This window comes from Festucalex cinctus, chromosome 9 (assembly GCF_051991245.1).
Source record: "Festucalex cinctus isolate MCC-2025b chromosome 9, RoL_Fcin_1.0, whole genome shotgun sequence".
NCBI lineage: Eukaryota > Metazoa > Chordata > Actinopteri > Syngnathiformes > Syngnathidae > Festucalex > Festucalex cinctus.
Genome location: NC_135419.1, coordinates 21,026,534 through 21,051,784, shown reverse-complemented (window position 1 = coordinate 21,051,784; position 25,251 = coordinate 21,026,534). Strand labels below are relative to the sequence as shown.

The 25,251-nt window shown below is 42.5% G+C and overlaps 1 protein-coding gene across 5 annotated transcripts; it reads left to right on the top strand.

Moving 5' to 3' along the window:
- The first annotated feature begins 315 nt into the window (after nt 1-315).
- shtn3 (shootin 3) lies at nt 316-25,251 on the top strand. Of its 5 annotated transcripts, none has more exons than XM_077532209.1 (17): nt 316-546; nt 3,063-3,123; nt 15,156-15,250; nt 16,441-16,624; nt 16,960-17,057; nt 17,135-17,216; nt 17,331-17,425; nt 18,218-18,364; nt 19,961-20,114; nt 20,545-20,734; nt 21,296-21,366; nt 21,618-21,715; nt 21,828-21,842; nt 21,908-21,970; nt 22,050-22,176; nt 23,345-23,630; nt 23,772-25,251. In XM_077532209.1, exons 1-17 carry the CDS (start codon nt 466-468, stop codon nt 23,911-23,913), a joined length of 1,989 nt encoding a protein of 662 aa, XP_077388335.1. In that variant the 5' UTR covers nt 316-465; the 3' UTR covers nt 23,914-25,251. The 5 variants fall into 5 exon arrangements, with proteins under 5 accessions (XP_077388335.1, XP_077388333.1, XP_077388334.1 ...); XM_077532207.1 differs by having other exon boundaries at nt 21,825-21,842; XM_077532208.1 differs by lacking the exons at nt 316-546; nt 3,063-3,123 and adding an exon at nt 10,093-10,123 and having other exon boundaries at nt 21,825-21,842.

Here is a 25,251-nt window from a genome sequence, read left to right as displayed (position 1 = left end):
ATCATTTTTTTTAGGTAAGTGATATTTTGTTGTAGATTATGCAGAGTGACAACACAATGCTACTACTAGCTACGACTACTACCACTACTACTACTACTAATAATAATAACAACAACAACAACAACAACAACAACAACAACAATAATAATAATAATAATAATAATAATAATAATAATAATAATAATAATAATAATAATAATAATAATAATAACAACAACAAAATGTATTGTTGCCGCTTCAGCATTTGAGGATGGGGAAGGAGGGGGGGGGGGGGGGAGACTGATGGTGACGTCACAGAAGAAGAACGAGGGGGTTGGCTCGTGTTTGCCGGCTGCAGCGGTCCTCGGAGTGTTGGCGATGACATCTGGACCGGCGGAACCGAGCTCTTTTTAACCCTTTCATATACGTCTCATGCAACTATTGCATATCTGCTTTTTAAAAAATTCAAATTAGGTCCTTTAAAAAATGCTTTCCTGCTCGTCGTCGCCGGTGGAAGGATGCGAAGAGGAGGAGAAGGAGAAAAAAGACGCGCGCATGCACACGGAGGTAAATCCAACAAATTAATCATTCATTCATTAAGCCTATCACATTAAAAAAAAAAAAAAAAAGCTGTTAAATGCTTTACATGCGAGGCAATGCAGGTGAATGAAGACAATTTGTGGTGTGGTGCGTTTACTGAACAAAATGTGATGGAGGATGATGATGATTTCTAGTTGTGATTTACGACCTCATCTCACCGGCCGGCTTTTTCTGGCTTTCAGGACCCCTCCCTGAATTAATGTGCCCACTCAGCATCTTTGCACGCATGCATTACATATGCAAACGACTTTCTGTAACCGGACCCGTATACTGTAGTGTAAGCTATTTATTCTCCCATCTATGTCTTGATTTTTAGGTTTAACATTTTTGCTAAAAAGGATTCTTATAAAAACAACAACAACATTTTAACACGAGAATGCTAACATGCTAATATGTGCTATCCAAGTAGTGTTTGACCCGGGCGGGAAGTGACACCATGACAAACATGAAGACCAATCTCGGGATGCAGGTCGTCACGGCAACAGCTATAACCAAGACTCGTGTTTCGAGGTCATTTCCATATAGTGCTACATGTGTGAAGCCAGTTAATAAAATTTAGCATTCAATGTAACGTATTCAACCTTCCAATTTGTACTGTCAAAGAATTGTATTTAATGTTCGTGATGTAAATTTTTTGCGAGAATGTTTTCATGGTTAATATTTGTAATGTTTCACGTTTGTAGCGTAAAATTGTTTGTAATGTTGAATATGGTGAAGTATGGTGCCTCAGAGAGAACAAACTTTGCAAGCTATGTTTGCCTAATTCTTCATCTTCAGCAGAAAGATGGCCACCAAACATGCCAGCAATTTTTTATATTTTTTGCACATGATTGAAAGTAATATCAGGGTTTTTCAAATGAACATTGAAAAATGTTTGGTACAATGAAGTAGTGTTAATATTATCCGTCATTTTGAAATTTACTCTCATTTTAGTCAAGTTTCAATCATGTTTTTTTTTTTTTTTTTAAGTTTTTAATCATAGTTATTCAACCTCATCCGGTTTTTATTTAGTCAATTTTTAGTTGACTATAAATCTAACATTTTTGTCTTTATTTTTAGTCCAAGGAAATGTAATTTTATTTGTCTAGTTTTAGTCCACAAAAAATGTCAACTATTTAATCTAGTTTTAGTCAGGACAATCGTTTTACCCCTGGATATTTTTTGTGCCAGCAGATAATGTTGAACATTCCAGATCTAAAACTATTTCACAAAAAATGCTGTCATCTTTTTGATAAAAAACAACTTCACACACAACTGGACTAAGTGCAATTTCTGGAGAAATTGCATGGGAATGCTGAAAGCTGAACGCTAATAGCTGAATGCTAATGAAGGAAATTGAAAGATGAATTTTGTGAAAATTACAAAGTAATTAACTATTAATAACTAGTAGTAGTAGTAATAGTAGTAAATCATTTTATTTTAGTCTAGTTTCAACAAAAACTGTCAACGTCTAGTCTAGTTTTAGTCAAGACAATCATTTAACCCCTGGATTATTATTATTATTATTTTTGGTGAGCAGATTATGTTGAACATTTCAGATCTAATATTTCATATAACATTTCCTCTCATCTTTTTGATGAAAAACTACCTCACACACACAACTAGACTAAGTGCAATTTCTGGAGAAATTGCTATTCAGCTTTCAGCATTCCCACGCAATTTTTCAAGATTATGTTGAACATTTCGGATCTAAAATTATTTCACATAAAATTTTCCTCTCATCTTTTTCATGAAAAATAACTTGACACACAATTACAGTATATGAACAAGTGGCTACTACACACTGTCACAGTAACAGATTAGCAGAGACAACAAGATTTTACAAAATCATATACATTTTGTCTTGTTTTTGTTCATGAACTAAAAATGTCCATAGATTTTATCCCAGTTTTTATTCAGTGAAGTACATTTTCGTCTCGTCTCATTTGTTTTTGTTGACGAAATAAACTCTACAATGAAGGCAACGTCAAATGCGGTCAAATGTGGTCCTTTGCTAATGTTAGCCGTTAGCGAGAGACACAGCAGGTAGATGAGTGGAAAAGTGGGCCAAGTGCTTCATGCTGCTGCTGGGAGGCAGGATGGCGTAGGGGGGTGGGGTGGGGTGGAGGGGTGTTAGTGAATGTGAGCGGGGTTGTTTCACCTCGCCATGACGCTGTCGGCTTCACGTAGCGTCACACCAACACGTTAGCAAGCGCACACTCACGTTTAGCTCGCTAGGCGGAGCTGACGTCGTGTAATGTGTAACACTTACGTCGTGAATGTTGTGTAACATTGCCACAAATACGTTGTAAGTGGTTTAAAGAAAAAAGAACATTTTGTGTAATGTTGTGTAACATTGTCCAACATGTAGCACGACCTTGCGAGTTAGTCGTTACAGAGCAGTTTAGCTGCGTATTGTCTAATGTGCCGCGTTGTCCAGCATTTTGTAACATATGTGAGATGTTGTGTGACGTCTAACGTTGTGTAACGGTTGCGTCCCGCAGTGCAGCAGACTGACCGAGCAGAGGGACGAGGCCGAGAGACAACTCAAGCGCATCAAGAGGGGTGAGGCTTACGCCACAAAATCTTGTCTCCAATGCTAACAGGCTAGGCTAAAGGCAGTTCACAATAGGCCTGTGCAGATCGATCCACGTATCGATAGAATTGATACCAACGCGAGTAGCGATATCGTGTCGATACAAGTATCGATAGAATCGATACTAACGTGAGTTCAGCTATCGGATTGATACCAGAGCACTAATATCGATATTTTACATTTATTTATTTATTTTGGTTTCTCATGGGTCCCTTGTGCAAATTCCTTTGTAGCATTGTTGGTAACAATTAATTGGTAGTGAATGACATAATATGACAATGAAACATACAATGCTTCGATTGAGCTTTTACAACAAATTTTTGAGCTAAGTATTTGTGTAGTACAACATGTAAATATCATTTATGCAATGCGACTTGACACGACTCAGCAGAGTCGATAAAAAACGAATCCCAGAAAGGCAGGCTCAGAGGAGGAAAACAATGTCGTTTAATCACTTTGGATGCACCGAGGAAACAAAGCTTGCTCGCAGGCAAGTAAGCGAAATTTACAGCGGTGCCCCTGCACACAGGCGAGGCACACGGCAATAACAAAAGGCACTTGCAAAAGGCAAGGAGGAATTGGGAAACACAAAACTCCCGCAAAAGGCAGGGAACACGAATGTAACAAAAAGCGCTTGCTACTGCAAGGAAAACTAACATAACCAAAATCGCTTGCAAACGGCAAGGAGAACTAACGTAACAAAAAAACACTTGCTAACAGCAAGGACTAGAAAAACATAAATCGCTTGCACCCGGCAAGGACGACACGAAATGTACACGGAATCAATCACACGAGAATAACAACAAAAGGCGACGCGGAAATACACACGTGAATACAAGTAAACTAAAGACGACGGCAGATTCAAGAAACTTTACCAACAAGGAAACGCGGAGAACACTTGGACACGAAGATGAGCAAATAATAATCCGACGGCTTGCTGTGCCGCTCGGAGTCCTTTTAAAGTCCTGATTGTCAACGCGATGCAGGTGCGGGGCTGGGGAACGCCCCCCTCGTTGGCAGCACTGGAACACACACACACAAAAGCACAACAGGCTGAGAACCGAACCATGACAGTACCCCCCCTTAACGGACGCCCCTTGGCGGACCACCTGGCTTATCAGGATGCGCAGCATAGAAGGTGTCGAGCAAAGACGGGTCAAGGATCCAGGAGCGGGGGATCCATTGCCGCTCCTCTGGTCCGTAACCTTCCCAGTCGACCAGATACTGGAAGCCCCGGCCCCTGCACCTTGAGTCCAAGATTTCCTTGACCGTGTAGACAGGATCCCCATCGACCACTCGGGGAGGAGGCGGAGCGGGTGCTGGCGGGTTCAGTGGGCTGGGAGTCTCTGGCTTGAGGAGGGAAACGTGGAACACTGGATGCACCTTGAGTGAAGGCGGAAGACGGAGTTTCACAGTTACTGGGTTGATGACGGTGAGTATTTCAAAAGGTCCAATGTAGCGCGGACCCAACTTCTTCGAGCAACCAGCCAGACGCATGTCCCGGGATGAGAGCCAGACCTTGTCTCCTGGCTTGTAAGAGGGCTCCGGACGCCGCCGACGGTCCGCAATCTCCTTATTGCGGGCCGCTGAGCGAGATAGCGCCGCTCGGGTCTCCCGCCATACCTTGTGGGCCCGCCGGAGGTGGTGTTGGATGGTGGGCAGTTCGACGGGACCTTCCTGAGAAGGGAACAGGGGTGGCTGGTAGCCGTACGCCGCCTTGAAGGGAGAAAGACCTGTCGCAGAGGACGGCAGAGTGTTCGTGGCGTACTCGATCCAGGAGAGGTGCGAAGACCAGGATTCCGGGTTGTGCAGGCAAACACATCGTAGAGCAGCTTCAAGGTCCTGGTTGGCCCTCTCCGTCTGGCCGTTGGTTTGTGGATGATATCCGGATGACAAACTGGCTGTGGCGCCCAACAGCTTACAGAATTTCCTCCAGACCTGGGAGACAAATTGAGGACCCCGGTCGGACACCAAGTCCACCGGAATGCCGTGAAGACGGAAGACATGACGGACGAGGAGTTGAGCAGTCTCCCAGGACGATGGCAGTTTGGATAGAGCAACAAAGTGAGTCAATTTCGAAAACCGGTCGACTACGGTCATGATTACCGTGTTCCCACTTGACCGGGGGAGGCCGGTGATGAAATCCAACGAGATGTGAGACCAAGGCCGCGTCGGGATGGGTAGCGGCCTCAGCAGTCCCATCGGCGGCTGGTGGGACGATTTCCCGCACGCACAAGCGGTACATGCCTTGACGAATTCTGTGACGTCTTTCTTCATGTCGGCCCACCAAAACCGCTGGCTGATCAGGGCAAGAGTCCGGTTGATCCCTGGGTGACATGCCACTCGTGAGGTGTGACCCCATCGTAGGACCTCAGCCCGCACCGGGTCAGGAACGAACAGTTTCTCTGCCGGGCACTCTTCCGGCACAGCGAGCCCCTCCTGGGCTTCAGTGACTTGCTTCTCGACCTCCCAACGAACTGCCCCCACGAAACAATGTGCGGGTAGGACTGGTTCTGTTCCATCCTCCGGCGCGGCCGCATCGTGGATCCGGGACAAAGCGTCTGGCTTCTGGTTCCTGGATCCTCGGCGGTAGTCCACGACAAAGTTGAACCTTGTGAACAGTAAGGCCCAACGTGCCAGCCGAGAGTTGAGTCTTTTGGCTGACTGAAGGTATGCCAAGTTCTTGTGGTCCGTCAACACCCTAAAGGGTTCCTTTGCGCCCTCCAGCCAATGTCGCCATTCTTGTAGAGCCAAGACGATTGCCAGAAGTTCCCGATTCCCGACGTCGTAGTTGGCCTCTGCGGGACTCAGTCGCCGGGAGAAGAAGGCGCAGGGATGGAGCTTCCCGTCTTCTGGCGACCGCTGGGACAGGACCGCCCCCACTCCTGAATCCGACGCGTCAACCTCGACCACAAAAGACAAATCTGTATTAGCGTGGATGAGCACTGGCGGGTTGACAAACTGCTGTTTCAATTTCAAAAATGCATCTTCGGCAACAGGTGACCACCTAAAGGGTACTTTAGTTGACGTCAGTTTAGTAAGGGGGGCTGCCCGTAAACTATAATCTTTAATAAAGCGACGATAAAAATTAGCGAACCCCAAAAATCTTTGAAGCTGTTTACGGTTTTTGGGAGTCGGCCACTCGACCACGGCTTGAGTTTTCACCGGATCTGCCCGTAACTGCCCTCCCTCAATAATGAACCCCAGGAATTGCACAGACTTGGCGTGAAACTCGCACTTTTCTGCTTTCACATAGAGCCGGTTTTCTAATAGGCGCTGGAGGACCAGGCGAACATGTTGCCTATGCTCATGAATATTGCGTGAGAAAATCAGGATATCGTCGAGGTAAACAAAGCAAAATGTATTCAACATATCCCTGAGAACGTCATTAATTAAACATTGGAACACTGCCGGGGCGTTGGTCAGTCCAAAAGGCATGACACAGTACTCAAAGTGTCCGAGTGGCGTCTTGAATGCAGTCTTCCACTCGTCCCCTTCCCGTATTCTCACTAAATGATAGGCGCTTCGGAGGTCCAGTTTAGTAAAAACCCCGGCCGACTGCAATGGAGCAAATGCTGAGTCAAGCAGGGGAAGGGGATATTTATTCTTAACAGTAATATCATTCAGACCGCGATAGTCGACGCAAGGGCGGAGTGTCTTATCTTTTTTCTCAATGAAGAAGAATCCAGCTCCTACGGGAGACTTGGACGGGCGTATCTGACCTGACGCTAGCGATTCAGTAATGTACTCCCGTAACGCGTCCTGTTCCGGCTGGGACACTTGATATAAGCGAGAACCCGGCAATGGTGCACCGGGAATCAGGTCAATCGCACAATCATACGGACGATGGGGTGGCAATGCTCGTGCACGATCTTTACTAAAGACCTTACTTAAATCATGATACTCTTTGGGGACGTGGTCAAAACATACCGGTTCGGGAGTTAAGCTAGCTGGTACCGATGTTGCCCCTCCTGCCGACTTTAGACAGTGGGCATGGCAGAAGGGACTCCAGTTCTCTAAAGCCGGCCTTTCCCAGTCGATGTCCGGATTATGCGTTCTAAGCCATGGAAGGCCCAACACTAGGGGCGCAGAACGGGACGGCATAATAAAAAACCTCCTTCTCTCCTCGTGATTTCCCGAGAGTCTCAGGTTGAGAGGACCGGTAGACAGATGTACCTCCGCCAGTAGGCGCCCGTTGAGGTCGAAAACCTGCTTGACCTTTTCCAAGGTCTCTACCGGGCTTCCTAATGCTTCAACCACACACGGGTCTATAAAACAATCATCTGCTCCGGAATCGATTAACGCACATACCCTAACACTCAACCCGTATCCAGACAGCTCCCCCGACAACTCTAGCCGTTTCTCACTGAGAGAAGTCCCCGATGGAGGGCTGGGTTCGGTTCCCCCCGGTTCATGCTTACCCTGACTTGCATCCTTCTCGGGCTTCAGGATCTCATCGGCACGGCCCCCCAGTCGAGCGTTCGGCCGCGTCTGGCGTGAAGGGCGCGCTGGGCACGACGCCACACGATGTCCTGGCTGACCGCAGTACAGGCAGGCTCCAGCGAGCCACCGGCGACGACGCTCCTCAGGGTGCAGGCGTCCACCACCCATTTGCATGGGCTCCCCTCCGTTGTCCGGAAGTCCAGGAAGGGTGCGCGCTTCAGCGACGTCGTTGAGAGAGAGTCTAGACATGTCATTGTTCATGGCTGCTCCACGCCGCTCAACAGCACGCTCTCGGCCCCGTTCCCGTACCCGATTGTCCAAACGGATTGTTAGTTCAATGAGTCCCTCTAAAGAGCTCGTGTCGTCGCGGACTGCCAGTTCATCTTTGAGTTGTGTATTCAGTCCCCGACGAAAAACGCTCCGCAACGCACAGTCTCCAAAACCGCTCTCGGCGGCCAGAATGCGAAACTCGATTGAATAATCAGCGACCGATTTTTCCCCCTGAACTAAATCTAGCAACCGACCCCCGGCCTCTCTCCCCCTAACCGGATGGTCGAACACGCGTTGAAATTCACCCACAAAATTTGGAAAAGAAGACCGAAGGTCTGGTCGTGCGTTGCTCACCACCATAGCCCAGGTAGCGGCTTGACCAGTCAGGAGGCTCATAACGAACGCTACTTTGGATTGATCGTGAGCGTAAGTAAATGGTTGCTGGTCGAAAATGAGTGAACACTGATGTAAAAACTGACCGCAACCTCCAGGAGATCCATCGTAGCGTGACGGGTGGGGCAAAACGGGTTCTCTAAACGTAACCGGGAGCGCCGACATGGCCGTGTCTGAACGCGGAAGTTCCGGGTTCAGCACCCCGCGGGAACTGAGCTGCTCGAGTCTCCCGAACATCTCCTCACAACGATGAGCAAGTCTACCCACCACCTCTTGAAGACCGGCCAAGGTGGTCTCGGTTTGCCCGACCCGTTGTCCCTGACTGGTCAAAGCCTGTCTCACCTTCTCCGAGTCTGCGGGATCCATGGTCGGATTATTCTGACACGACTCAGCAGAGTCGATAAAAAACGAATCCCAGAAAGGCAGGCTCAGAGGAGGAAAACAATCTCGTTTAATCACTTTGGATGCACCGAGGAAACAAAGCTTGCTCGCAGGCAAGTAAGCGAAATTTACAGCGGTGCCCCTGCACACAGGCGAGGCACACGGCAATAACAAAAGGCACTTGCAAAAGGCAAGGAGGAATTGGGAAACACAAAACTCCCGCAAAAGGCAGGGAACACGAATGTAACAAAAAGCGCTTGCTACTGCAAGGAAAACTAACATAACCAAAATCGCTTGCAAACGGCAAGGAGAACTAACGTAACAAAAAAACACTTGCTAACAGCAAGGACTAGAAAAACATAAATCGCTTGCACCCGGCAAGGACGACACGAAATGTACACGGAATCAATCACACGAGAATAACAACAAAAGGCGACGCGGAAATACACACGTGAATACAAGTAAACTAAAGACGACGGCAGATTCAAGAAACTTTACCAACAAGGAAACGCGGAGAACACTTGGACACGAAGATGAGCAAATAATAATCCGACGGCTTGCTGTGCCGCTCGGAGTCCTTTTAAAGTCCTGATTGTCAACGCGATGCAGGTGCGGGGCTGGGGAACGCCCCCCTCGTTGGCAGCACTGGAACACACACACACAAAAGCACAACAGGCTGAGAACCGAACCATGACACGACTAGACTCTATGCAAATTTAATTAACAGCCCAGGTATGTTTCCATTGAGGATATTATATTATGGCACGTTTAAGAACCTAACAAGAAAGTCTAATTTGAAAAAAAAAAAGAAAAAAAAGGAAAAAAAAGTTATTTAATAGGACAAATGATTTAAAATACCATAATATTTTATGACCCTAAAAGTTATTAGCACCGGTATATACTCGGTATCGATCGACACCAAAATCTAGTGTTGTTCTGATACCGAAACTGGTGTCTCGAGAGGCCCCAATACTTCATTAAAACAGTGGTGTTGGCATCGGCAAGTACTAACAAGTAACATGCCGATCATTATTTCCGACACCAATATACGACCTTGAATGCAGCATCTTGTGTCTTGTTCATGCACGACATTCACTGATGTGTGACATGTTCACTGCATGCCGAGCCAAGATATCCTATTGGCCCTTGAATGCTCTGAACCAATGGCAGGGCAGCTTTTTCATGTTGAAAAAAACAAAACAAAAAAAACTTGGTTGGGTAAATGATTTAAAATACCATAATATTTATGAATCTAAAAGTACTCTGTATCGGCGATATTGGCACCAGTATGTAGTTGGTATCGATCGAGACCAAAATCTCAAGTATCGCACAGCTCTAGAACCTGAGACCCTCACATGCACATACCTCCTCGAGGGGGTTGGGGGCGTGACCTAGTGTAGTGGTTACCTCGGCGACGACGGGTTTAGCGAGTCAGTCGCAGGCATCTGCTCGTTCCTGTTACTGTCATGACAATCCACACAGGTAAGAATATATTTAAATAATATATATATTTTTCCCTTTCAAATAATAATCAACACTGTCTGAGAAAACACATTTTGTTGCTTTTGTACACGGGCTACAAAAAAATGCTAAATAGAGTTGAGCTTGTGAAGTAAATGGAAATTTACATATAAAGAAAATAAATAAGTGACTTTATGTTAATGATGTTGTGTAAAACAATTCATGCGAAATACTTTGAGTTGTGATATTGAGGACCGTTGCTGTTGAGGCGGGAAAGGGGTTGGGCGGGGTCGTCAACGGCCCCAAGCCATTCAGACGTTAGGTGAAAAATTTCAAGACGTCCATCATCCAGCTTGAAAAATTTGTTTGCACCACCCCGTCTGCAAAATATGCAAATATGGCCGTTTGTGAGCGTTTCACACACACATTTGGGAAATACATCTTTGATTATGATCTATTGCTGCAAATCATATGAGCAGTCCAACATTTAGAACCAGTCTTTTCATTGACATACTTTCTTTGAAACAACTTGATAAAATCATTTCCCGCATCGATCTGACGTGCAAACTGAGAGCCGGAACTTTTCAGAAGTTATGTCGCCCAGTAGTTCTCAAATGGGGGTACGTGAGATTTTAAAATAAATTTCAAAAGCCACATACATGCAAAAATTGTTATAACTAATATTAAATAATTATTCAATTGTGTCAAGAATTGAGAAAAATATTTAATTATTTAATATATTAAGTTAATAAATATATATATATATATATATATATATATATATATATATATACACATATATACAAATAAAATATAAAAATAAATATATATAATATAATATAAAATATATTTATAAAAATAAACATATCTAATAATAATATTAAATACAATATAATACAATATAATACATGATAATATATATATATATATATATATATATATATATATATATATATATATATATATATATATATATATATATATATATATATATATATCCCACCATTGCCCCCTAGTATCGCCTGCCAATCGTTTAAAAAAATTGTATTTTAAATTTCTGATTTATTTTTACGATTTATTTTTGAGAACAGATCTTTGCTCTGACTCCAAAAGGAGGTCAGTTTGTGGTGATAATTTCAATGTGCAAAATATCCATCCATCCATTTTCTTGACCGCTTATTCCTCACAAGGGTCGCTGGAGCTGGAGCCTATCTCAGCTGGCTCTGGGCAGTAAGCGAGGTACACCCTGAACTGGTTGCCAGCCAATCGCAGGGCACACAGAGACAAACAACCATCCACACTCATAAGCACACCTAGGGACAATTGGGAGCATCCAATTAACCTGCCATGCATGTCTTTGGAATGTGGGAGGAGACCGGAAGAAGACCCACACAGGCACAGGGAGAACATGCAAACTCCACCCAGGAAGGCCGGAGCCTAGACTCGAACCCAAGTCCTCAGAACTGGGAGGCGAACGTGCTATATGCACAACATTTATAAATAATTTATTCTTTCTCTGCAATACTACTTAATTCTTTTCTGTTTTTCAACGGAAAATCTTTGCACCAGTTAGGGGCAAGGTTATTTTAGCTAACTAACAAAAAAACTAAAACTAAAATTCAGCAAAATTTTGTTAACAAAATAAAATAAAAACAAAAATTAACTGAAACTACATTTTATGTTTTCAAAACTAACTAAAACTAACTATAATTATACAAATAAAAAAATAGAAAAGCACCTTCAGATGACGTCGCTCCCATACTTTTTTTTAAAAATATTGCGCACAAGTAATACACATTTAAATAAAAAAAACTAAAACTAATACTGAAACTAACAAACTAAACTAAAACCACTGATGTAGCCTATATTGGATGTAAACGAAGAAAACAAAAAACAAAAAAAACATTGCACCAAATCTTCGTTTTTTAAACTGAAGAGGTTCAATTTTTAAATTAAATTTTTCATTTTTTTAAGCATCAAACTCGTGAGTGACCTTTGCCCCCTTTGCGCGAGGTGTTAAAAGGTCTTTGTTGTAAAAAAATACCTCAGCTGGACTCACTCCTCGCGTGCTGCATGAATTATTGAGGCAGGAAGAATTGAATAATTGACGGCGCTAACAGCACCGCGGCGGCGCGCATGAATAAATGACTCGCCAAGCGAGCGGATGACGCCGCAGCAACTTCACTTTTCTCGCACAACAAAATCAACTTTCTCCACTGGGACTCGTTGTGTTTCATTCTTTACATTTTTCAGGTCAAAAAGGTCACAAAAAAAAAGCACCTGGGGTGGTTTGCGTATATTTAAATACCTTATATGGTGCTTGTCTCTTTGAAGCCCCGCCCCCTGTGAGTCCTCTCTGATTGGGCAACGCTCATGATGACAATTCACACTGTGGAAATAAATGACAAGTCAACAAAAACACAAATCTGCCAAAATGTGTTTTGGTAAGCACCTCTCCTTTGCCAAGATTCGCTCACAGCCATTTTCACAGAAGCAATCCCGTTCGCTCCCGGCTGTTTTACTGGATTTGGATTGATTTTGCAAGGCCCACAGAATATTGTGTTCTATTGCTATAAAAACTACCAAAAGAAAGATTAAAGTCTGTTCTTTCATCCGAAAAAATTTATATTTCTATCTGTTTCCCTTTTGCAGCAATTAGCATTATAATATTACTAAGTTTAATACATTTTCACAAATCTATTTAGAATTTTGAGTAATTGAGCTTTTTTTCAACATGGCCCTGGTTGATCTCTTATACTCTGCTGCCACCTCTTGGCGGTTTATGTAATAACTACCATTTCTGCAACCATTCTTTGCAGTTGAGAGGCTGCACAAAGCCTTCTGTATGCTCTAGCATAAAAAAAAAAACAAGGGGAAAAAACGTATAAATACGTCTTTGGGACACTTAAAACATAAAAAAAAACATTTTTATACTTTTTTGGGAGCAAATGAGTTAATTCTTATTTAGCTGCCCATATTAAAAGGCGGCAGTAAAATTGTGCAGTTTTGCTGTACTTTACTGTGTTACTGTGGCAAAGGAGAAGTGCTCACAAACGGGATGGAGAATAATTTTTTGAGAGGAAAAGCTAATTAAAAATGGGAGAAAAAAAGTTTTTCAGTATGTTTACTTTTGCAATTATAATTTTCAGTCAATGTAACTTCTTGTTATTTTTATGAATGACTGTGCTCATTCCATATCCAAACTTAAATTACATTCAGTGTTTTGTTTTTGTATGAGTTTTGTTAATCATATATAGAAATTGCGGGGGAATGCTGAAAGCTGAATGCTTAGATTTGAATGCATGTGGAATGCTTATGAAGTAAATGGAGAGATATATTATGAAATTATGAACTCCTGGTTACTGGACAATGCACTTGACCAACTGTGCCACTGAGCAGTATCAGACACCTGGTAATGATGATAAGTTATATACTGTATATGGAATGTCCCATTGAAAATGAATGGGGAAAAGTTGATACTAAGTGTTAAATTGTGCACATACGGTAAGTAATGTGAAATCAGACGATGTATACCATGTAACGCGTGATTTTTTTTTAATCTAGTTAAAATTTAAACATTGTAAATTGGAAGTATTAGGTGGGAGTATGCGGCAAATGCTTCAGTATTCCCACAATAATATGCAAGTAAAATTAACTTGAAAAATCCTCGTCTGAAATTGACTTAGATTTTCTGAGTGAAAAAACTATCCTAGGTGTTTTCAAGTAAATATTACTCACTTTTTTTTACAGTGCATGTTAAGCATATGATTAATTGTGGGAATGCTGAAAGCATCCCACATATGTTATTCGGATTTTTATTCTCCTCACTTTTTTGCCGAAAAACAACTCCCACATAATACTTCTGATTTGCACCGTTCAAATTTCAACTTGCTTCAAAAATTGACACATTCCGGGGTATATATCATCTGATTCCACGTTACTTACAGTACTCGCACAATTTGATGTTAAATATCAACTTTTCCCCATTCATTTTCAATGGGACTGACATTGAACCTTTTCCAAGTCCCACTTTCCACGCCCACTTCCATACATACAACTGATTATCATTGCCAGCTCTGTGATACTGCTCTGTTCTTTTTATTCATTTATCTTTCAACTTCAATTAAAACTTTGTAATTTTCACATAATTCATATTTCTATTTACTTCAAAAACATTCAGCTTAGCATTCAGGCTAATGGCATTCAGCTTTCAGCATTCCAACGCATTTCTCCAGAAATTGCACTTAGTCTAGTTCATTTATAGTGATTTTAGTAGAGCAAATTTAATCAATTAAATCAACAAAATTATATACACTTGACAAGATTTGGACTTGAGTTGCGCCGAAAGTGAGTTTGATAAGTGTCATTAAATAAATACTTTCCATTTACAATCAAGTACAGTACATCAAACCAGTACCATTCAAACATGAATATCAAACAAAACAATACAAATAAAACCACAAGAAAAGCTAAGGGGTAACTAAAAATACATGTCAAATTAAATAAATACGTTACATTCAATACAAGCAGAAACAGTCTTCATTGCTGTTTTATTCTTACAATATCTTAATTGACAAAAAATAAAGCAATGAGTTTGGTAATGGAGGCCAAAAAAAGAAGGCTTAATTCCCGTAAATTTACACTTACAATTTACACACCTTTGCTTTGCTTTTTTTCAGCCTCTTTCAAGAAATCCAAAATAACATTCTTCCAAACTAAAACAAAATCTTTGTCAAAATAAGTTCTCATAAAAGAACACATGAGCCGAGACCAGGAAAAAAATCACATGTTGACGTTGTCAAAATAAGACCAAAATCAATCTTGTTCACGCCCACAACTTCAATATGAACCTCCCTTTTTCCGTGTTGACGCAACAACAAAAACAACAAGAAGATGTCGGCTGACAGGAAGCACGTGAAAACAACAACAACATTGTTCGTGGACGGGAAAGAAAATCGACGTGCTCACAAAGTGGATCCATCATCATCTGCTCTGAAAGGCTCTCCTACACTCTGGGCGTGTGCGTGGGTGTGTGCGTGCGCATGCGTGTCAGTGTCTCAGATGGTGATCGAGGAGGTGAGCGTTCTACAGACTCAGCTGGAGATCGAGAAGTCGTGTCGGGAGAACGCCGAGGCGCTCGCCACCAAGGTCCGCCCGCCCGCCTGCCTGCCATAATCCTCCAAGGGATTAGCCATAGCCGTCGTTTTCCTTCTCAGTTGTGACAACTTCTGATGCATCAGCAAAAACAAAATCATTTAAAACATGCTCTCAGACGCGAAATCAGGGATGGGCACGTTTTTGTGCTCAGAGTCAAATACGAACAAAATACTTGCAGTAATGAAAATGTGTACATGAAATGTGACAGATTTTCTAAATAATAATAATTTATGATGATGATGATGATGATTATTGTATATTTCTAATTCCAAATAATTCATGAATGAATTTTTTTGTGTGTATTTAATTTGACCAATCATTTAATCAAATCGTGCAATTATACAATACTGTACGCATAAATAATAAAATGAAAAAAAAAATACTCATAGTAGTTTTAAAATGTGTACATAAAATGACAGATTTTCGAAATAATAATAATTTAATATTATTATTCTAATTATTATTATTATATTGTAATATATTTTTTAATAATTCATGAATTAATTTTTTTTGTATGTATTGAATTTGACCAATCATTTACTCCAATCGTACAATTACACAATACTGTACGCATAAATAATAAAATTAACAAAATACTTGTAATAGTTAAAATGTGTACATGAAATATGACAGATTTTCTAAATAAGAATAAGTTATTATTATTATTATTATTATTATTATTATATTGTAATCTATTTTTAAATAATTAAATGAATTACATTTTTTGTATTTAATTTGATCAATCATTTAATCAAATCGTACAATTATACGATACACATGCATAAATAATAAATTGGAGAAAAAAAATGTGATGTTAAATTTATTTTAGTATTTTTTTTAATCAAATATGTTAATGTTGAAATGTGAAAAAAAATATATTTAAACCATTTTATTAATTGAAAACGGCAAAAATATTTATTTTAAGTAAGGATTTTCATCAAACAAATGGAATGCTGAATATACAGATTATGTAAAATGAATTAACAAATTAATGAGGTAAATGAATTTCAAACTATTGCCAGTTTAGCGCTGCCCAATCCCATTCAAAAATTGCCCCCCTAGTGGCTGTAAGCAGTATCACGATAACACCGGCGCAATCGAATTAGACGCAAATAATAATGTTATAAAATGACATTGATTGACACCTGTTCTGCCCGCCCCCCCTTCCCCACTGCCGACAGCTGAACAGCGAAAACAGGAAGTTGAAGTACCTGAGCCTGTCGTCACGAGCGCCGTGTCTGGACGAGCTGCTTGCCGGCATCTCCGACTGCGTCGCCATGGAGACCGACGACGGTGAGACGACCCGCGACGACGAGGATGATGCGGTGCCTGACGCCTTCGAGCGCTACCGGCAGCAGGTCAAAGGTAATCAACAAACAGGAAGTGAAAAGAAAATGGGGACTCAAATATCGGGAGCTCATGAGTCTTCTTCGCCTGAAGATTTGCAACCATTTCCCCACCACTCTTATGAGGCGCTCCCCCTAGTGGCCCGCCAAGTAATTGCTCAATAAGTTATGAACAATGGAGCCGTTATAGTGGCTGTATAGTCACTACAAATATCGCGATACTTGGAGTAGGCGTACTGCTATATCGGGAGACAAAGCATCACGATTTATCACGATATTGTCGATATCATCGATATATCGTCACACTCCTACTCAGTAAGTGGAAAGAAAATATGCATGTGTATTTTTGTTCAGAACTGCGAGAGGCGGTGAGCGCCCTGTTGGAGGAGAAGAAGAACTTCCTGTGCCAGATTGACGACCAACAGAGAAGAATCGAGGAGCTCATCGACAAGGTGGGCCTCTTTTCCAATAGTCTTTTTTTTCTTTTTCAACATAACGTAAGCGTTTGATTTTGACACGACGACGGCAGTCGGCGCGAGACGAGCGCGACGCCAAGGAACTCCGCCACGCCGTGGAGCGACACAGCAAAACCATCGAGAGCTTCAACAGAGGTGAGAGGCTGGCGACCGCAATTTAGCAACACCAAATTTGGCAGTCATGCTCAGTCAAAACGGATGTTGTGAGGGCGAAAGTCTGGCCGACTAACGGGTGTTTTGTGGCTCCAGTGTCGTCGATGGCGACACAGGAGTACGAGGACATGAAGGAGCAGTTGGATTTGGAGCAGAGCCTTCGCGTCAAAGCTGAGACGTACGCGCACCAGGTCAGGAAAAACACAAAAAAGTACAAAATGTTGCAAAAATTGCATTTTCATTTTTTTTCCACAAAAAAACCCAAAACAAAACAAAAAAATTGCATTGAAAATGCATCTGTGCAATTCCGCCACACTGTGACATCACAATGTGGCTCATTTACATAACCCCGCCCCCAAATACATTTCTCAATTAATGACTTGGCCGATAGACCGCACAAAACAAGTTTTACAATAACGTCAAAGGAGACAAAAGGTAAACAAAACTGCAGTTTTAGCAATTAGCATTAGCTTGTGACAAGCATGCTACACATCTTAACATTAATTGACAAGCGTGTAAGTGGTGCCTAGAGATACGAGTGACTCGATTTATGAGTTTTTCTAGACACGAGTTGTCGCTATGCTAATTTTACGCTTTGACTTGCGAGGTCAAGCCTGTTGCGTGTTGTGATTTTAAGAATGACTTGTTGGCTATTCAAAATAAACCGATAGACTCTGCTAGCTTAATGCTAACACATAACGGGAAATGCCATAGATGGGAAACTGGCACCCATTTGTCAGTCAAAGGGTACACAGACAATATAACAATACTCACAGGCATGTATTCTGTATCCTGTACAGACAACGACTAATATTACTGTTTAGGGTTAGAGAAGAAAAAAAAGGTTTAAAAGCATTATTTTGGCACTGGTGAAACATGACAAGCAAAATAAAGGTAAAGCGCCAGGCTCAGACGGTTCGCTTGCAGATTTGCCGCGCTAACAGATAACCGCTCCCGTGTGCTGTGCATGCGCGGCGGAGCAGATGCTGGTGAAGCAGAAGGAGGCCAATCGCCAGAGCGCGCTGCTGCTGCAGAACGCTGAGCCGACCCTGCAGCTGCTCGGCGCCTTGGAGGAGGTCGCCGCCCTCACCAAGACGCTGGAGGACGAACGGATGCAGCATCAGCAACAGGTAACGATTAAACACCTTTATGTCTGTAATTGCTTCTGGTTGTCGACGTGCTACACAAACAAGTGATGAGAGGTTGCATATGTATGCACACCCTCTTGTAAATCGGAGCTGTGTTTAGAATTGACCAGTCAAGTTAAATGTTGGTCTAGTCCTGACGGCCAAGCTATGTGTGTAGGTTATTGTTAATTTTAGCCACCATTTTTAAATTGAGTCTCAGTTTTAGTCCAATTTCAATCATGCTTGTGAGTTTTTATCATTGTTAACCTCATCCCGTTTTTATTCAGTCCATTTTAATTGACTATAAAAGTAGCACTTTAATCTTTATTTTAGCCCAAGAAAAGGTAATTTTATTTGTCTAGTTTTAGTCAACAAAAAATAACTGTTAATCTAGTTTTAGTCAGGATAATCATTTTACTCCTGTATATTTTTTTTTGCCAGCAGATAATGTTGAACATTCCATATCTAAAATAATTTCACAATTTTTTTTCTCTCATCTTTTTGATGGAAAACAACTTGACACACAATTCCAATTGTGGCTACTATGGCTCTATTTTACGAGCTAGTAAGTTAGCCAGCATTAGTTAGCTGTTGGATTAACATTGTTGGAACGTTATAGCCGTAGGATTAATGTTAAATTATTGCGAAATTTACTTCTTTTTTTTTCCCTAACCGTTCACCGTGAATCCACCTCCTGTCGGTTCCATGTGTTTGTGTATGTTGTACTCGCTAGCTGCAGATTTGAAAGGGGGCGTGTCACTGTGTACCACATGAGAGTGTCACAGTGAGAGATTAGCAGAAACAGGATTTAACAAAATCATCAAATTTTCCATCTTGTTTATGAACTAAAATGTCCATAGATTTTAGTCCAGTTTTTAGTTTAGTCAAGTAAATTTTCATCTTGTCTTCATTAGTTGACAAAAAATGCATTCTGATGTAGTCCCTATTATTGTTTATTAATGAGCGTTTTAGTCTAGTCTAGTTTTGTTAGGGATGTGTGTATGGGTGCGTTTTGGATCCCACAGAGCAGACAACGATCAGGTTGGGGAAACGTCAAAGGTTTAATAATAACCAATACACAAGGTGCAAGGACAAATCCGAGGTGTACAAAAAGTATCAAAATAAAACACAACACTAGTCAAACAGAAAGTGCATGGACTAAGCCATGGAATAACACTCAAAGTAACAAAACAAAAGCCCGAAAGTACAAACCAGGAAAACTATAGCAAAGGCACTAATAACACAAAATGCCCAAGATGGCAAAGCCACTGTGGAAAAACTAGAACAATAACAATGAGGCGATACTTAGCAAGAGAACAGATCAAAGTTGTTGAGGTAGCAAGCAAGGTAGCAAGGCAAAGTACTCCAATGCCTCCTGTTTGCAGCTGTTCAGCTTATAAAGCCACCTCATTGCTGACGAGCAAGCAGGTGTGCCAGTTCCTGCTCACCACCGTTGCCCTGACGACTAGGGACAAAGCAGGAAACCAATTAAGGAGCAGCATCAAGGACACAGAAACATAAGTTTCAGTCCGGTGAAAAATGTGCGTTGACGAAATTATTTTGGTTTAGTTTCCGTTGACGTATTTAACACTAGTGTAGGTGTGTGAGCTGCAGGCCGAGCTGGACGACAGAGCCGCGAAGAAGAACCTGGAGAGTCTTCAGAGACAAGTAGAGCTGCTGGAAGAGGAGAAGAAAAACTTGGAGGGACGACTGGAACACGTCGAGAAGGACAATCAGCAGCTGCAAACGCAACGTAGGTACAAATACGCACGAGCTAACATGTCTGTGTCCTATGTTCCATGTCCTGTGGTTGACATATGTACTATGTAGTATGTCCTCTGTCTGTATGTTCTGTCTTCTAAATATTGGGATCTGTGTCCTGTGGTTCATGACCTTGGACCATGTGGACTATCTATAGCCTGTGTCTTATGCACACGGTTCTTTGTGCAATTTTATGTCTATAAACTGTTAGAAGGTCCAGGAAATGTTTTCTATGAAACATGAGCGAGATGCCCTGTGACCATGCCCATGTTCTGTTACCTAGTCCAGTTACCTGCCTACCTAGTCCAACTCTAGGCCTTATGTCTTTGTACTATGTCCCGTGGTCTACGTTGTGTGTTCCGTCTCAGATGTTTTCAGTACACAACCAAGAGCAGATGTCGTCTTCTTCTTGTCATCTGCAGTCCAGCTGCTCCAGAGGGTCGCCATGACTACCGACATTCCACCCCCTCCACCACCACCCCCTCCCCCCGCTGCTCCCATGGCCCCGGGTGTGGCCTCGCCACCGGCGCCACTCCCTCAACCGCCGCCCCCGCCCCCTCCACCGCCTCCTCCCCCTCCTCCGCCTCCCCCGTCCAGATGCAACCCCCTCAGGTGAGGAGTCATCCACAATGTTTGTCCTACAGTTGCACACCAACGAATTCCAGTTGTACAGTGCCTGTTGCAAGGCAGAATTTGTCGACTTTAAAGCACTCATGTTGTATTTTAAACCGATCGAAACTCATGTTGGAATTTACTCCCAAGTTGGCGCTCTTGGAACTGGTGTCGCAGTTTATATTCTGGGCTCTTAGGTTGTAGTTGAGTTCCTTGGTTCTCCTCTCATTATTGACACCTGGACTTTATGTTGTAGTTGCGTTTTTAGGCTCTATGTATTTAGACTGTGTGTCTTAGTTGATTCTAAAAGCAATCAAATTCTTGTTGACTCAAAGCTCTCATGTCCTAGTTGAATTTATCGTCTGTCTCATCTTAATCGATTCTGTAGGTTCTCATGCTGTAGTTACATACGTCTTTAGACTCTTAATGGCGAGGTGTCATTGATTTTCACATCAATGAAGCTAGCTTCAAAGTGTCTCACATGTTTCCAGAGTGACCAAAGAGTGACATAATTTTACGAGTGTTCGTAAAATATCATTGATTGATTTCAAACTTCTTCAGTTCTCTGATTGCCATCATGAGGAAGTCGTCCAAAGGATCCAAAACATCAGTGAAGGTGGAGCAGCCGGCGGGTAATGGCCCTTTTTTTTTCCTGTGATGAACAAGCTAACATGCTAGTATATGCTAACTAACGTTTTTACGTCTTTTAGCTTCTGATGCCACAAGCTAATGTTAGCGTAAGCTAACTAATTATATCTTTTTAGCGTCTTATGATGATGCTAGCTAATGTTAGCACCTGTTAAATAATTAAAATCTGTTTTTAGCGTCTGACAAGAACTAGCTCGATAGAACATGCTAACATTTGATTTTTTTTTTTTTGTAGCTTCTGATGATGCTGTGAAGGTGAAGGCCGTCAACGAGATGATGGAGCGTATCAAACACGGCGTGGTACTGCGGCCCGTTAAGAGTCAGGACAGCAAGGTCAGGATTTTTGTCGTTTGTGAGCATTTTTCTCGTTTTTCTAATTCCCTCTCCAACATTCACAAAATGCCATTTTGTCTCCCCTCAAACTCAAACTTGAATGACGCAGCAGAGGGTTGCCGTCAAAGTGAGTACGTTGACATACACTTACACTAAGTACGTAAAGTAGTAAATTGTTTGTTTTGTGGTCAGCAACCTCCAGCAAGCGAGGAGAAATCTCAGGAGAGCGCCATGGACGAACTGAAAGGCATCCTGGTACAATGCATTTATACATGTCCAAACACACTCACACACACACACCCCAACAAACTACCAACTTTGTCTCCTCTTCCAGGAGACAGTGAAGCGCAGTCCCAGTCGAGGTTCCCAGGAGGCGCCGTCGCCAACGGGGAAGAAGGACAGCGAGCTGGAAGTTATTCTGAGGAGACGCCGCAACAAGGCGGGAGAGGCCGGTTCTGCAGGTACAACCACTTCAAACTACTGGAGTTCACCCTCGTGTCGTAGTTGACGCCCTTGGCTCTCATGCTGTAGTTGACTCTACGTTAAGCCTCGTTGATTGTCTCAGTTCTCGCGTCGTAGTTGAATCCTTCGGTTCTCACCTGGTTGACTCTTCAAGACTCTTGTAGTTGACTCTCTTGGCTCTCATGCCACAGTTGTTGGCTCCCAAATCATCATGTCGTAGTTGACTCTGCGTTCTATCTATTTGACAGTCTTACATTAGGGTTAACTCACTAGACTCTTGCAGTTGATACTCTTGGCTCTCATGTGGCAGCTAATTCAATTTGCTCCATGTCATTGTTGGCTCTCACCTCATTACATTTGAACCGAGTGGAGCTCAATAAATTGAGTGATGTTTAAATACGTTTTACACGGAGCTCATTGACTCGTCTGGTGGGTTGAAACGAGGTCCCGCCGCCAGCAATCAGAAAACCACGGCGGGATCACACTGACAATTGAGCATGCTAACTTCATGCCAGTTTCACGCTTCAGGCTATGTCATGTGACCTGCAGTGTCAGCACGTCTTCAGTAGAGGGCGGCCAAAGTAGTGTCATTGGTCGATTGACGTTTCCATGGGGAACGTTTGAACCGACCCCGGCTCGACCTCATTCACTCTATAAATTATTAGAGCAGTACATTCAAACATGATTGGATGCTGTTGCTCACATGGATGATGGGAAATGTTAATTCTCTCAGATCGTAGTTGACTGAGAGCTGACTTTCTAGTCCAGGGTTCGCTAATTCCGGCCTCGAGGTTCAGAGTCCTGCACGTTTTAGATGTTTCCACCCAGCTCATCAGCATGCCTGATAACGATCCTGAACTTTAGTATCAGGTGTGTTGGTAGGCGGAAGCATCTAAAAACCTGCAGGACTCCGGACCTCGAGGACCGGAATTGGTGAACCCTGCTTTCGTCTCTTATGTTGTAGTTGATTCATGTGAGACAAGTAGTTGAGTGTCTGGTTCTCATCACAACTGACTCTCGAGGCTCTCATGACGAAGCTGACTATGCTCTAATGCGGTTGAGCCTTAGAACTCTCATTTTATCATCTCCTAGTTGACTCTTTGCTTGACTGCCTGAAGTTGTCATGTGGCAATACTCTTGTGTTGTGTTCCCTTTGTTCTCGGTCAGATGAGCGTGACGGTCATCTGAGTCACGTGTCATCCTGCGACAGTCTCAATGGGAGACGCGCCAGCAGTGAGTCGGGCAAAGATCCGGACGGTTCCGTCACGCCATCCAACCCCACGGTGGCACCACCACGGGTGGTTGGCGAGAGGCGAGGATCCGGTCCGGGACCCGTGGTGGTGAGAAGGAGGAGCTCGGACAAATCTGGAACCTGTCAAAAAAGACGATCCAGATGCTCTGTGTCGGAAAAAGACACGGCCGACTCTCCTGTCGGAAACGGCAGCCAGCATAGGTGGATGACCTCAGCAAATTATTCTTGATTGAATTCTTACGTCTCGGGTTCTTTTGTGAAACGTCTTCACCAACTAACAAGAGTCCAGTTGACACCGTTTAACTTTTGCAATTCAATGTGTGACTTGTTTCTGATCTGCAGTGTCACAGAGGACGTCACCGCTGCAAAGGCGTCCGTCCGATCTAACGGTGTTGACCACGGTGAGGATGCGCACGCTGCCATCTTCGTTGTGGGCGACATGAATGGCGGCGACGCTGAGGGCGACAACCAGGGGGCGCTTTGAGGATATTTGTCTAATATGCACGTTTAAAATCACAAACAATGCACAGGCGCTGACGCTGTACCGTCGCGTGAGGTTTTGCTCGGGTTCATGCTAGCAGGCTAACTGGCTAAAATGCTAACGTGCTAGCGACCGTAGCCTGTTAGGTCAGATGACTGGCGTTATTTGAAACACATATGCAATTGAACAAACAATCCACAGACGTTTTTTGTGTACAACAAACATGATATTTTTTTCTGTTTTGCTATAATGCTAACAATGATAGCCTGATTGGTTACCTTTCGTACATGCATGGTAACACTCAGTATCTCATACAACAAACAATCCACAGACACTTTCTTTTTCGGAACAAGTGAGGTTTTGTTCCGGTTCATGCTAACATACTAATGACTACTTCCTGTTAGGTCACATGACTGCCATTACTGGCATGGGAGACACGCTTGAACAAAAAACATCAAGGGTTAGCGAAGCCCGTACTGCTAACATCAGTGCGCTAATCTGACATGATCAAGCAGACCACACAACACATCACATTTTGATGTCACCCCCTGCTGGCCAATGACAGTAATACTAGCTTTTAAAAATGTTTTTTTTTTATGTTATAGAAGTGAAGCTTTCTTGTTTGTTGCTTTTCATACATTTTTTTTCACCTGTGAGATGTATTGATGGAGGCTGACTTTTTGTTTGTTTGTTGATTGCACGAATGATGTCTGTCTCATATTGTGTCACATTACGTTAAAAAAATACGCTCAGAGTTTTGATATTATGAAACATGAATGGAGATCGATTACATACAGTTTGATACAAACCAAAAAAAAAGCAAAATGTGTATTGTTTACCATATACTCAATAACCACTTTATCAGCTATTAATATTCATCCATCCACCATACTGTATATACAAAGCCTTGTCTAATATTCAAGTAGTATTTTGGTGCCATCTAGTGGCATATATGGACAAACCTTTTAGGGATGTGTCAACTACTTTGCAAAAAGCCTCATTTGAAACCTTAACCTTGCCTTAAAAACAACAAACCCAGTCTTGAAACCCTCAATTGGAACACTCGTCTTCCATCTTGCCAGGTTGTCGACATTCCCTCGCTTTGATTTTGTTATGTCTGCTTTAACTTGACATCGTCCAGCAAATGATTTGATTGGTCGGACATGATGAGGGCCTCTTATGCATATCGGGACCTCCTGCAGGCCTCACACGTTATGTGGCTCCTCCTGCCATTAACGTTTTTTAAACATTCACACTTCGCTTTGGGTGACTTGATGTTGTGTATGTGTGTGGGGATATATACATAAATATATGGAGTGCTGAAGTTTTTTTTTTTTTTTT